Consider the following 15,868-nt stretch of genomic DNA (forward strand, 5'->3'; position numbering starts at 1 on the left):
GTGACGCAGCAATGACCGGCATCTGAGAATGTCTCGATTTGAAAAAGGGGATATTATTTTAACAGATTAATTAAAATTTTTATTATTATAGGGTAGATTTGTACATACACTGCCAACACACATTAATGTTCAAACAACATGTAAAAGTGAACTTAGCATCCGATGACCCCTTTAAAAATTTCAACATTAAAGAAGTTCACATGGAGAACCCAAATTTACAGATAATGTACTCACCCCCTTGTCATCCAAGATGTTTGTGTCTTTCTTTCTTCAGTCGTAAAGAAATTATGTTTCTTGAAGAAAACATTTCAGAAATTATCTTCATATAGTGGAATTCAATGGTGCCCATGAGTTTGAACTTCCAAACTGCAGTTTAAATGCAGCTTCAAAGGGCTCTAAACAATCCCAGCTAAAAATGCTTATCTAGCAAAATGATTGGTCTTTTTCGAAACAAATTGACAATTTGTATACTTTTTAACCTCAAATGCTCGTCTTGTCTAGGTCTGTGTGAACTCTGAGTTTTTTTTCTGGGTAAATATAGTCAATACAGTTAGGGTATGTCAAAAATCTCCCATCTCATTTTCTTCCCCAACTTTGTCCTACATCGCTGCAAAAGTACCGACCCAGTGTTTACAAAGTGAACATGCAAAGAACATCAAATGCCTTTTACAAAAAAAAAGGCAAAACTGTGATGTAGGATAATTTTGACATTGAAGCAGAAAACGAGACGGGAGTTTTTCAACATTCCCTGTATTCACCCAGATTACACAGACTGCGCATTAAGCATTTGAGGTTAAAAAGTATATAAATTGGCAATTTGTTTCTAAATGACCGATCATTTTCCCTTCTTCCTCGGTTAGGATCATTTAGAGCCATTTGAAGCTGCATTTAAACTGCATTTTGGAAGTTTAAACTTTGGGGCACCACAGAAGTCCAGTATATGGAGAGAAATTCCTCAAGAAACATTATTTCTTTAAGTCTGAAGAAAGACAGACATGAACATCTTGGATGACAAGGGGGTGGGTAAATTATCTGTACATTTTTGTTCTGGAAGTGGACTTCTCCTTTAACAATAAAAACAAGTTTCTTGAGCTGCAAATCAGCATATTAGAATGATTTCTGAAGGGTCATGTGACACAGAAGGCTAAAGTAATGATGCTGAAAATTCAGCTTTGCATTACAGAAATGAGTTACATTTAAAAAATATATTAAAATAGAAAACATTTATTAGTAACACTTTATTTTACAGTATTCTTGTGAGACGTGTTCATAGCAATAACCGTAAATTACGCATAATTACATGCAATGAAACATAAACCAAACCCTAATTCTAACCCTAAAGTGCATGTTGTTAATTAGTATTACTCTATACTTAATTGTATTATAATTGTTATACTGTAAGGAGACAAAATAAAGAGTAACCTATTTATTTTGTAATAATAAAAAGCCATTAAAATAACTTTTTCTATTTGAATATATTTTAAAATGTAATTTTCAGCATAATTACTCCAGTCTTCAGTGTTGCTCAAGAAACATTTCTTCTTATTATCAGTGTTGAAAACAGTTGTGCTGTTGAATATTCTTGTGCGAACCATAATCTTTCTTCTGGATTCACTGATGAATAAGAAAGTTTAAAAAAGCATTACTACTTTATATTTATTTTTCCCCCACAAATATTTGTTTGAGATTTGTTTACAGTCCAGACCCCCAAGAGGTTTACACGCCCCCTGCTGAAGCCCCTGATTTAGAGTAATATCCTGTGGGGGAATGGCAATCACAAGCAGGTTAGCTAATGTCTCTCTCTAGCCTGCAGGGCAATCATTTGCTTTGCTGTAAACAATCTCTGGACAACACAATGTCACGCTATGTGATGTGTACTCATTAATGTACTGACTAATGCTCAGTATAATTATTTAGCATCACTGTCTATGTGAACCATACAATTCACTGACACACTGCTCATTACAAAACAAACAGCTTCTGGGGTTGCCAAGTCTTTGTTTTCTCTATCTGCTTCAATTACTTCGATTTGTTCTTTGACACAATTGATCCAGCAATTATGTAAGAATTACATAATAACATGTAAGAACGGACCTTCCATCATGTAACACTAAGCAATGACAGCTCAAATGGTCATTTAAGATAAATGCATTGTATGCTGTTTACATAAACATCAGACAATTAGATCTCACAAACACATCCCAATTAAAATCTGCAGCTATTATTTGATAGGGTGCACACAGATGGATGGGTTATTATTTAATTATTCACCTCAACAGGGCAAAAACAACGCTTTCCACAATATGTTTCACTAATGTAAGTGTATGGTTGCTGATTAGTATTTTTGGGGGTGGAACCAATATCTAACATTCTAAGAACATACTTTTTAGATTAGCTTTTTTTTAGAACTATAAACATGTTCCCAAAATGACCAGTATTTGTTAGTTGTATTTGCACTGAACTTGCCTGAAAATAAGAGGGATCATACAAAATGCATGTTATTTTTTAATTAGTACTGACCTGAATAAGATATTTAACATAAAAGACGTTTACATATAGTCCACAAGAGAAAATAATAGTTGAATTTATAAAAATGACCCCATTTAAAAGTTTCTTAATATTGTGTTGTTACCGCTGTGTTTTTTTGTTTAGTGATAGTTGTGTTTGAGTCCCTTGTTTGTCCTGAAGAATTAAACTGCCTGCTGTTCTTCAGAAAAATCTTTCAGGTGCCACAAATTCTTTGGTTTTTCAGCACTTTTGTGTATTTGAACCCTTTCCTACAATGACTGTATGATTTTGAAATCCATCTTTTCACACTAAGGACAACTGAGGGACTCATATGCAACTATTACAGAAGGTTATAGAACACTCACTGATGCTCTAGAAGGAAAAACTATGTATTAAGAGCCAGGGGGTGAAAACTTTTGAACAGAATAAAGATGTGTACATTTTTCTTATTTTGCCTAAATATCATATTTTTTCCATTTAGTACTGCCCTTTAGAAGGTACAGGACATGTTTCCCAGAAGCCAAAATAAGCTAAATTTACCCTGATCTTCAAATTTTAAAAGTTTTCACCATTTGTGTTTCCATCGTCTAAAACAATATACTGATGGCTGTGGTATATGAGCGGTTTACCTAACATTCTCAGATGGTTATTTTCACAGGTTTGAACCAATATCTAATTTTGAAAAATGTCCTCTTTAGGTCTTATTGCTCCAGGAACCAAAAGCTGTTAGTTGGGTTTGCATCGATCTTGTTTGAGGAAAGTACAATAGGGCATATGAGCTGTTCTTTTTTTAATTATTATGATGTCTTACAGGAACAGAGCCAGTACAGTACATGTAATAGTGTCCACTACTTAAATGACAGAATACAATGGTCAGACAAGGAGAGACAGAGCTGGAGAAAATGAGGATGGGAGCTGAGAACAATGTGTGAGACATATTTCATTTGTCCTATTAGGTTTCAAGGTGGCATTGAATACAAGACATATTTCCTGGAGGAAAAAAAATTCAGTAGTCAACTGGAATTATTATTCAAGCTAAGACTTCATTCCCTACATCACTGAATGTTTCCAAAGAGAAAGTTGTCACACAGGAAGGCTATAGTAAAAAAAAAAAACAAAACATTCAAGTCAAACTGGACTAGATAAATCAAGTCATTTCTGTGTTGCCAATCTACATGAGAAAAGTTAATGTGCTACAAAAGTTTAAGAACATTATACCACTTATACATCTGCGTCTATATAATGACAGTGCTCACTGAATTTAATGCAGATTATATAAAGTAATGAATGAATGAACAAGGTCGACTCATTCTACCGTTCTATTCACATACAGCAACGCAATTATATTAGTCTGATAGCACGTCCATGAAATTTGTATAACGTAATTAATATTCATGAGAATGGATGATGAGCTTTCACACTTTTCCCAGAGCAGACAGTGAAAAGGGTATCTGACAATAAAGTTCATCAAGTTAATTAAGATAATTCACAAGCCGGTGGTCCTAAGCATGATAAAGTGTAGTTGTAAGGATAAAACAACAGTATATTAGTTCAAATATTTAATAACATGACGTCTTCAGTGAAAACACCTTCACGATTCACTGACAGTCCTATCTGCGCCTGCCTTGTGCATCGTTTGAACGAGACTTCTTCATTAGACAGAAGGAGACGAACTTCAAATGGCCTGGGATTTTAATTTAGACCAGCTTGACAGATTTAGTCGTGTCATTGAATTGTATCGGTACTTTAACAGACCACTGTTACATACATGAACCATACGCGCGGGCTACGATGTCAACACGTTAACGGATGCAACTAGCAACTTACATCAGCCTACACAGTCACGATCATCGAGGGGCGATTCAAGTCTCAAGTCAAATGCTTAGAAAGCGACAATGTAATGCTCTCTTTTGTCAATGAAGTGCACGAACTAGTGCACGGCAGCATCGTTGTATGCAACGAACAATAGCCCGAGAGAACGAGAGACGCGTGGAAACTTACCTTACATGCATGCGCTGTCGTTTCGAGATGATAGTCAACGATGAACGAATAAAATCGGCGTGAGAGCGAATAAAACAGACCTTTCCGTAAACCCCTCCTATCCTATTGGAAGTGGTCACCCATCAACAGCGGATGGGACATCCCTCCTCCTCCCCATCCTCCTCCTCCTCTCTGGGACTCTGGCATTGATGGTGTGCTGTGATCCTCCTGACACCCCTATTCCCTCCAACTGAACGATAAAGGAGAAGATGAAAGAAACCAGGAAACAAAGAATCACATCTACACATTAAGGGAGACTGGTGACTGGTTTGTGGTTATCTATCTGTCTATCTATCTCTCTATCTATGCCTGTTATCCATCTGTCTGTCCATCCGTCCATCCGTCCCTCTCTCTGTCTGACCATCTATCTAATTCTCTGTCCGTCCACCCGTCCAAATATCTATCTATCTATCTATCTATCTATCTATCTATCTATCTATCTATCTATATATGTCTTTATGTCTGTCTGTCCATCCGTCCATCCTATCTATCTATCTATCCATCTGTCTGTTGGACCATCTATCTATCTATCTATCTATCTATCTATCTATCTATCTATCTATATGTCTTTATGTTTGTCCATCCGTCCATCCTATCTATCTATCCATCTGTCTGTTGGACCGTCTATCTATCTATCTATCTATCTATCTATCTATATGTCTTTATGTCTATCTGTCTGCCTGTCCATTTGTCTGATTGTCTATCTGTTCATCTATGTCTGTCTGTCCATCCGTCCGACTATCTATCTGTCTGTTATCCATCTGTACGTTCATCCGTCTGTCCATCCCTCTCTCTGTCTGACCATCTATCTATCTATCTCTCTGCCCGTCCATCCATCCAAATATCTATCTATCTATCTATCTATCTATCTATCTATCTATCTATCTATCTATCTATCCATCTGTCTGTTGGACTGTCTATCTATCTGTCTGCCTGTCCATCCATCTGATTGTCTATCTGTTCATCTATCTATCTGTCTGTCTGTCCATCCGTCTGTCTATGCATCTATCTCTCTGTCTGTCTATGTATGTCTGACCATCTGTCTGTCTATTTGTCTATATCTTTGTCAACCATCCATCTGTCCGTCCGTCCATCTATCTGCCTGCCCGTCCATCCGTCTGACTATCTATCGATCTATCTATCTATATGTCTATATGTCTGTCTGCCGTCTGTCCATCCGTCTATCTATCTATCTATCTATGTCTGTTATCCATCTGTCCGTTCATCCGTCCGTCCATCCCTCTCTCTGTCTGACCATCTATCTCTCTGCCTGTCCATCCGTCCAAATATGTATGTATCTATCTATCTATCTATCTATCTATCTATCTTTCTATCTATCTATATGTCTTTATGTCTATATGTCTGTCTGTCCATTCATCCATCCATCCATCCATCCGTCTGTTGGACCGTCTATCTATCTGTCTGCCTGTCCATCTGTCTGATTGTCTATCTGTTCATCTGTCTATCTGTCTGTCTGTCCATCTGTCTGTCTATGCATCTATCATCTATCTATCTATCTGTCTGTCTATATCTGTCAACCATCCATCTGTCCGTCCGTCAGTCTATCTGCCTGCCCGTCCGTCCATCCGTCCGACTATCTATCAGTCTATCTATCTATCTATGTATCTGTTTGTCTGTCTGTCTGTCTGTCTATCTATCTATCTATCTATCTATCTATCTGTCTGTCTATCTGTGTTTGTCTGTCTGTCTGTCTGTCTATCTATCTATCTATCTATCTATCTATCTATCTATCTGTCTGTCTGTCTGTCTGTCTGTCCGTCCATCTGTCCGTCCATCTGTCCGACTATCCATCTATCTATCTATCTATCTATCTATCTATCTATCTATCTATCTATCTATCTATCTGTCTGTCTGTCTGTCTGTCTGTCTGTCTGTCTGTCCGTCCATCTGTCCGACTATCCATCTATCTATCTATCTATCTATCTATCTATCTATCTATCTATCTATCTTTCTTCTGTCTGTCTGTCTGTCTGTCTGTCTATCTATCTATCTATCTATCTATCTATCTATCTCTCTGTCTGTCTGTCTATCTATGTATCTGTTTGTCTGTCTGTCTGTCTGTCTGTCTATCTATCTATCTATCTATGTATCTGTTTGTCTGTCTGTCTGTCTGTCTATCTATCTATCTATCTATCTATCTATCTATCTGTCTGTCTATCTGTGTTTCTCTGTCTGTCTGTCTATCTATCTGTCTATCTATCTGTCTGTCTGTCTGTCTGTCTGTCCGTCCATCTGTCCGACTATCCATCTATCTATCTATCTATCTATCTATCTATCTATCTGTCTGTCTGTCTGTCTGTCTGTCTGTCTGTCTGTCTGTCTGTCTGTCCGTCTGTCTGTCTGTCCGTCCATCTGTCCGACTATCCATCTATCTATCTATCTATCTGTCTTTTTGTCTGTCTGTCTATCTATCTATCTATCTATCTATCTATCTATCTATCTATCTATCTCTCTGTCTGTCTGTCTATCTATCTATCTATCTATCTATCTATCTATCAGTACATGTTTACTGACTCAGAAGTAAGTGTTATTCTGCCTTTTAGGAGGCTCTTTTGTCTTTCAGCCCTGGGACAAGTCTATAACAAGTGTTTTCATAAAGAAACTTTGAAAGAAACTTGTTTATACACATTAGTAATTAAATTAAAAGTGACTATTCAAGGTCATAACTGTGTCTGCTAAAATGTGCGGTCATGTTTGCATGATCTTCCTAAGAGCATTCATCTCTATATATAGTCCATGGTGTCCTCCGTACAGTAAGTAGCTTTACATGTTGTGTTGGAGACTCATCAATAAACTCACGAGATAAAAAAGCAGCCAAAACCATTTGCAATGTGTCAGAAAGTCACACAAGGTCGGCGTTACCTAACAAGTAAATATGAAATGAAATAAAAAAGGTACAAGTAAAATGTGGTAAATGAATGAAATAAATAAATCAGAGGATCACTGGGCTGTTTCCAGGCAACGGTTGTGAGGTGCAGAGATTCATGGCCACTGGAGGGCCCTTTCCTTACCCACACCCGCCGTTTTTAGAAGAACTATCCTGTATCTCTCCAGTGTCTCAGAATTATGAGCATTAGGATTTTTGAGAGGTAATTCCTGAATGATTTTTTTTCTGAAAGCATGTGACTAAGTGTTCAGATACGCTTTTTCATTGACGCTTTCTGAAAGTAAACATCATGCAGTCTCTTATGAATGATGCTCTTGTATTTCAAATGCTTGTCAGTTTGCCAACCCTGCAGAGCACTGCTACTCAGTTTCCCTCTTTAGTTAGGATATGTGCCATTATAACAATTTTCAAAGATCAATATTTGAAATAATATAACATTTTGAGTAAATATTTTGCCGTTTTTCATAATCAAAAGCATGAATATGTGACAAGATGTTTCTTATCTGCTTTAGGACACCTCTGAAGACCAGGCTTTCTCCTCTTTAATTATCATCATTCAGTCTGGCCGCCTTGATCGCGCTTAAAAATAGAGCAGAACTCCCCAGGGAAGGTCATTACCAAGTGGCACCGCTGCCGTTAGGGCTACTGTCTGCGGACCACTCATTTATTTATTTGAATCTAAGCACGAGAGAAGCGCTCAGAGAAAGACACAGCTCAGCAGGACCGGTCTGTCTTCCTGTCTTCAGGCAGGTTTTCTGTGATATTTTGTCATTTAATCCCTTCATCATTAAAATATAGAATATATATGAAAGTTTAGCTATTTCCTTCCAATACATTATGCCTAGGACTTTTCTAGTATAGAGAAGTCTATCTACTTTAATGTTTATCTAATGCGGTCTACATTTAAAGGCAACATGCAGTATGTAAAAATAAATTTAAAATATGCACTGGTTACTCTTTTCTATGCAGTTGCAATAAACCGGGACTGAAGCTTTCAAGATTAAAAAATGATGCAAAAGCATAATAAAATGTGTATAAAAATTGTAAATACACTTATTACACTTATTGTAAATACACATATTATAATGCATATGTATTTTGTGACTATTCAATATTTAGTGATGTCATACTGTCTATTTTTTCATGCAATTACAAAATTACTTAATAGAATATATTTGAATGAGGTTTATTTTTATAACTATTTGGAAAATTGTGCATATTGTTATGCACATATATTTAGTGACGTAATGCCGTGTCTCTTTTCCATGCAATTACAATCTCCTGGGACTGAAGCTTTAAAGATTAAAAAGAGATGCAAGGGCATCATATTTTCATAAATTATCATAAAAATAGTCAGTGTGACTAATGCCATAATACAGGCCACAAATCATAGAAAATCACAGGCCAAAATTACTTCAGAGAATATCTGAATTAAGTTTTTTTTCTAATTCATTTGACAAATTGTGTGTATTATTATGCACATATATTTAGTGATAATATTCAGTATTTAGTGACATCATGCTGTGTCTCTTGTCCATGCAAATGGGACTGAAGCTTTTCAGAGTAAAAATGGGATACAAAAATGACTAAAAATGTCATAAAAATAGTCAATTTGACTAATATCAATAATGTAGTAGTTGAATAACAACTGTAATTATTTTAGTTCAATGTATTACATTTGAAATGATTACATTTACTAAAACCACTTAAAATCAGAGGACAAAAACACTTCTATGAATGAGAATATATAGAGATTATACCTATGAATGAAGTTTATTTTTTAATAAATATAAATCTTAATTTTGTGTTATTCTGTATAGATGATTAGTCACATGAAGCTTATTTTATTTGACAAAATTCTAAATTTATTTAGTCTTTTTTGCAAAAAAAAAAAAAAATAACTCTTGGAAAATGTTATCATGGTAATGGATATGACCATGTTAATGCATTTGGTTTTTGCAAAACATATCTGCTACACTGCTGAGCTGCTGCTGCTGTTGGTTATTGCTGTTGTTGTAGATTACTGCTGTAAAGCAAGTAGGAACTTGATACTGCCAATACATATACCGATGTGTTGCTGTGAGTAGTTGCACAAACAGCATATATAATAACCCGTAGCAGATCTATAAAGGTGGAGCTGGGGAGGTGGAGGGTTTCAGAGGAACTCTGAAAGCGCGCTGCGAAATGCTGTTGTGGATGCTAACCAGCCCTTTAGATGTAAAGCAGCACGCTTATTGGCTGTGTATGCAACTAACCAATCAGCTTGTGCCAAGTAGTTTAACGTTAATATCATCCGTTTGTGTTAACAACTCATCAGCCTGTGCCATCTAGAGTTTCATGAGAGAACTTGGAATTCATAGCCCAAAATATAATCTAAATTATTATCAAAAACATTTATGAAGATATCAGCAGGAGACCACTTACTAAATTCCTGAGATTCTGAAAACCAAGACCTCTGACAAGATAAATAAATAAACATCTGAGATGTTCAGGATGATCAGTTGACCTTGACAGACCACACAGGTGCAACAATCCAGAAAAATCTTACGGCTTGCTTTCTCATACCTGTTAATTCAAGCTTCAGTGACTTCTCAGCTGGACTCTGTACACACTCCTACAATATCAGCCACCTCCAGATACAAAAATGTTTGCCTTCTTTCTCACGTTAGATCTTTCTTCTCTACATTTGCATTCAGTGTCTGCAGCAAACATGGGAGGTAGCCAGATGTAAAAGTATGATGTTAATACAGATCTGTCATTGTGCTGTCACTCAAATACATTTTATATTTCAGTGTGAACACACCTGTCCTCTGGTTTGTACCTTTCTTCACTGTAAATAGGCATTTCTATTATACCTTACATCAGTAGAATCGATTGCCATAACTTGCTATATGCACATTTTTAATGCCATGGGTCGAAAAAAAGTGCGATTTTAAAAACAAACTGACACTATTTACTGTATACAGTTGAGGTCAAAAGTTTACATACACCTTGCAGAATCTGCAATTATTTTACCAAAATAAGAGGGATAATACAAAATACATGTTATGTTTTATTTAGTTCTGACCTGAATAAGATATTTCACATAAAAGATGTTTACATATAGTCCACAAGAGAAAATAATAGCTATTACCTGATTGATCCACAGCTGTGATTTTTTTTGTTTAGTGATAGTCCATGAGTTCCTTGTTTGTCCTGTACTTAAAAAAAAAAAAAAAAAAATCTCACAAATTCTTTGTTTGTTTTTTTTTTTTTAGCATTTTTGTGTATTTGAACCCTTACCAACAATGACTGTGATTTTGAGATCCATCTTTTCACACTAGGGATAACTGAGGGACTCATATGCAGCTATTAGAGAAGGTTCAAATGCTCACTAATGCTTCAAAAAGAAAAATGATACATTAAGAGCCAGGGGTGTAAACAGAATAAATATGTGTGAATTTTTCTTATTTTGCCTAAATACCATATTTTTTAATTAAGTACGGCCCTTCAGAAGCTACAGAAGATGTTCCCTAAAAGACAAAATAAGTTAAATATACCCTGATCTGAGTTTTCACACTGCCGGCTCTTAATGCATCATGTTTCCTTATGTAATGTGAGCGTTTGAACCTTCTGTAATAGTTGCGTATGAGTCCCTCAGTTGTCCTCAGTGTGAAAAATTGGATCTCACAATCATGCATTGTTGGAAAGGGTTCAAATACACAAAAATGCTGAAAAACCAAAGAATTGGTGGGACCTGAAGGATTTTTCTAAAGAACAGGGTAATTTTTATAAGAATTCAACTATAATTTTCTCTTATGGACTATATGTAAATGTCTTTATGTGAAATACCTTATTCAGGTCAGTACTAAATAAAAAACAACATGCTTATTTTGGTAAAATAATTAACATTTTGCTGATTCTGCAAGGTGTATGTAAACTTTTGACCTCAACTGTATATAGGGTTACTGAAAAAGACACAATTATGACAAGACAAAAAAAAAATGAAAAATTCAAGTGTTTTATTTCATATAATCAAATGGATATTGTTTGAAAGTGCTAAAACAAAATCTAAGATCACAAAGGTACATCAAAAACATCCCTCATACAAGTGATTCATTATAAAGTCAGTATAACTTCTGAAGAAACAAAACCAAAAGATTTCAAACAGTGGATAAAATGATTCATAATCCATAATTCTTTATAAAATATTAATGACAACACCAGTAGTGTGAAACTGTCAATCATTGAACCTGAACACCCTGAATTTCAGCGAAACTGGATCTCGGACACTGCATTTACTATATAGACCACAGTATGACAAATCACATAATCATGTCATAGTGTTTCATAAGCTCTGTTGTGGAATTATGTCAGTTATAAGAAAACGCTTCTGGAATTGCATGCATCATGTGCTGTTCGAAAGTTTAAAAAAGTAACTATACTAAACATTCCATAATCGCTAAAGGCTGTTTGTGATTGTTTTCTGCAAGCATTTAAAACTTTTCTTCCCGTTTTTACAGATCTACATGGAATGGTACAACAGATGTAAACGAGGAGTGAAGGAATAGAACAGCAGGAAGATGTTTGCTTTGGTAATGTGGCGTAAACAGTTTAAGAAGGTTAAAGCTTAACGGGTCCAATCCGTAATCGACGTTAGTGGCATTGCAAAAACAAAGACAAAAACACTTCATAGACTGCCATGGTTACTGTGCTTCTGTTTGCAAACACAAAGCTTTGCTTTAACTCTTAGGTGAGAGTGGCATTGTTAGATTATTAATTATGCCTCATAACTGGTAGGCCTATATATCAAGTGCAAATGATGATCATTAATAAATTAAGCAGAGTAATTAAGCACTAACAATTCAAGCTGCTAAAAAGGACAAAAAAATATGTTCATCCTATGCTCTTTCCTATTGTCAAATTCTACATTTTGATTGTTTTATTGGATTGCGTAAATGATTTCATGCTACAGTTAATTGTTTGAAAGCATGAATCTCACAAAAACTGTATACAAGCATAAAAATGAAGCTTACTTATAGGAGTTTCTAAACCTCTTCTGTAATACCGCAAAAAAAAAAATGACAGCTTTTAAAAATATATATTAAATACTAAATAATTTGTGCAAAACACATCTGTTGGTGACAAGCTGGGGGGAAAATTCAAACTTAATACAAAAAAATCTTGAATGGTCCTAAAACAAGCTTCATTGTATTTAAGGAAAATAGAATTGATTGTTTTTTGCTTTTGATTTGAGTAAATATGACTCAAACTGTACTATACAGGTTTTGTGAGTTTAAATTCAATATTTAAAGTTTAAATGCAATATTTCTATAAATGCAACTTCATAATTATCCATTTTTAAGCAAATTGTTGTATACAGAGAGCCATGCACATGCCGGCATGTAATGCAAATGAAAAAGCAGAAGCAAAGTAACAGAGCAGCCATAACTGAGAGTGAAACAAAGCAATGGACACAGTCTCTGTCAAGGCCCGGCTTAATCAGAATTGCCGTGGCAAACAATTTAAAGTTTCGTAGTTTATAACGTAGTTATGCTCTTCTAAGGTTTACCACTGTTCCCAGCTAAAATCATCTCCACCTCCGAATATCAGGAAGAAACCCAGAATGGTAAAAAAAATTACACAATTGCCTGCCATTACTAGGCCACAGGCACCCCACTGGATCTGCAGAGGAAAAACAGCCATTAGTTTCATTCATGGTGACACATTTCATTCTGTGTACTATCTGGTTTGCCATTTTAGAAAGCATATTCTGTCTGTATATGCTTTTAAGTCATTTTGTGGACATGTGAGCACTAAATGCAATTTGAAAATGTAATGAAATTTATTCATTGCCCGCACAGTGATATTGGAACACTGTACAAAATCAGAATGCTGCTATAACCTCCGAGTTCTTTTATATATTTACTTGTATGGGTCATAATTTACCTGGAAATCTAATTAAACAAGCAAGAAATAATATTTTAACAGAAGACAGACTATTTTACAAAACCATTAAGATATCTCCACTGCAATATTTCTCCCTGATTTTCATTACTGTAATGCAAAAAAACATCCAGATTCTCATCAGCAAAAAGCAAAATGAAAGCAAAATTAAAAGCATTGCTACTTGAAATGAATAAATGTTACCTGAAATAACTTTATTTTAAATAGTTGCCAAGGAATCATTTAATTTTGGTTTAACTTGATGTACTAAAATAACTAAAACTGAATTAAAAATGAATAAAACTATATAGACATACATTTAAAAATGACAAAAACAAAACAAAATGACTCAAACCTAACCTACATTTAAAATTAAAACAGAATAGTTAAAAATGATTTAAAATATTAATAAAAACTATAATAGTATCTCTAAATAGTATACTAAAATAACAAAGATTCTCAAACCGGTAATCATACTAATTAATTAAAAATTAAATAAAAATATTAAATACAATTAAACACAAAACATATAAAATAGAATAAATATCTATAGATATAAATACTAATTAAAATATGGTCTTTAAACAGGATTGTGACCTGGACATGTTTTTACTATTTTAGATTATACTGTTAAAGAGATTGTTTACCCAAAAATAATTTTTAAAAAAAATTAAAATATGAAAGTTTCTTTCTGAACTAAAAATATATTTTGAAGAATGTTGGTAACGGTTGACGGTAGCCATTGACTTTCATAGTATTTGTTTTCCATACTATGGAAGTCAATGGCTACCGTCAACTGTTTGATTACCAACATTCTTCAAAATACCTTCTTTTGTGTGCAACAGAAGAACGAAACTCATACAGGTTTGGAGAACTTGAGGTATCTTCTGTACTCACCACAGATTTTCGTGCAAGCACAACTGGTAGTCCATAGGCTGACACCACAATTCCAGTGGTTAAGAAGTATGCAAGCTCCCTGCATGCATTGCTCGACTCAGTGTCGTCCGCATGCCTCCTGGCTATTAAATTTGGGATAGGCGACAGGATGTAGAACATCAAGACAAACATTGGCCAGTACACTCTGTGAGGAAAGAAGCATATGGAGGTTATCACTAATTACTACACTTAAGATTTTTACAGATGACAAAAACATGAACCTACCCAAACTGTTCCAGGGCACATCCCAAAAGGAGAAAAGTCAGTCCAAGTGCACCACTGAAGGATAACGCGACAAGAGCTGAAATAGAATAGTTCAGATTTGTGAAGGCCAAAGATTTGAGTACGGAAACACTGCGTGTGTTTGTATAGCCCCCTTGCGGCCATAGCTGGCAAATGCAGAAATGACGTACTTAGTGACTAAACTATATATAAATAAATTCCGTGATTTTTCATGTATAAAATTTCTTAATTTGATTATGACTGATCATTTACTGAATATGCCCATAAAAAACGGCAGCACAACAGTAAACTGAAGTTAAACTAAAGTCAACTTAAGTAAAACCTAAACCCTAGTTGACGACGTATTATTTACCAATGCTACATGACACTTAACAAACTTTAATTAACCAGTCTGCACCATTTGCACTTCCATTAGACGTACTTAGACCTAACATTTTACGTAGAAGTCGGTAGTTATGAAATGCCAACAAAACTTTACAAAACTTTTATGTTGCGCTCGACAGCAGATGCACTCATAAAACGATCGTGTGATTTTATTTAAAGAATTATAAATTGTTGCACTGATCACAACAAGAGTTACGGATTTGTTTTACCTTTTATTCCTGCCATCATTCACAAACGCCTTTTGTTTTTTGTCTTTGTGCTAAATGTTACTGGACCGACTTCCTATTTCCTCAAACTACTGATACACCCTTAAAGGAGCAGTCTTTAAAAAAACTTGGCCTACAAAATGAGAATCTACTGATCGGAAGCTCTCCAGAAAAACAAGTAATAATAATAATAATAATAATTATTATTATTATTATTATTAGGCTATTATTCTTATTATTTACGTCTTTATCTGTAACATATTACAGTACAGTGTCCCACAAGTAATATTAGTTAATGCATTAACATCAACAAACAATTTGTTACAGGATTTATTATTCTTTGTTAACGTTATACTGTTTTGATTTTGGTCGTTTGTTGTTAACTCACAGCTCAGGTCCGTTAAGTAACATTAACAGTTTAATATATTAGAGTTACTTAAGTTTTAATGATTTAGAAAATGTTGAAATTAACATTGACTAAGATTAACCAATACTTTAGAAGTATATTTAATTGTTAGTTCATCTGACTATTTAATAATGAATATTATATTAGTTAATCTTAAAATAGCTTAAATAATAAAACGCAGACATATTTAATCGAACAGACTGTGTAAGTTTGCATTCGAAAAGAAAAGTCAACAAAACGACTGGACAAGTGAGCGTGCATTCACTGTTTAGCAAGACCACAACCTGTAACCACACAGTTCGCTGGAAAATG

General features: G+C 34.8%; 2 protein-coding genes across 2 annotated transcripts in view; both read right to left on the reverse strand.

Moving 5' to 3' along the window:
* Positions 1-4,618, reverse strand: part of pde4bb (phosphodiesterase 4B, cAMP-specific b) — an 89,345-nt gene extending 84,727 nt beyond the window's left edge. Inside the window, exon 1 of the mRNA XM_051132135.1 lies at positions 4,510-4,618. The gene's annotated coding sequence lies outside the window, so the exon portion shown is untranslated. The remainder of the gene's footprint in view (positions 1-4,509) is intronic.
* A 6,822-nt stretch (positions 4,619-11,440) lies between these two features.
* Positions 11,441-15,296, reverse strand: LOC127180650 (leptin receptor gene-related protein). Its single transcript, XM_051134826.1, has 4 exons — positions 15,154-15,296; positions 14,543-14,618; positions 14,279-14,462; positions 11,441-13,120 (listed from the first exon to the last, which is right to left on the reverse strand). Exons 1-4 carry the CDS (start codon positions 15,170-15,172, stop codon positions 13,004-13,006), a joined length of 396 nt encoding a protein of 131 aa, XP_050990783.1. The 5' UTR covers positions 15,173-15,296; the 3' UTR covers positions 11,441-13,003.
* Positions 15,297-15,868: the final 572 nt, after the last annotated feature.

Source organism: Labeo rohita, chromosome 2, assembly GCF_022985175.1.
Source record: "Labeo rohita strain BAU-BD-2019 chromosome 2, IGBB_LRoh.1.0, whole genome shotgun sequence".
NCBI classification, from domain to species: Eukaryota; Metazoa; Chordata; class Actinopteri; order Cypriniformes; family Cyprinidae; genus Labeo; species Labeo rohita.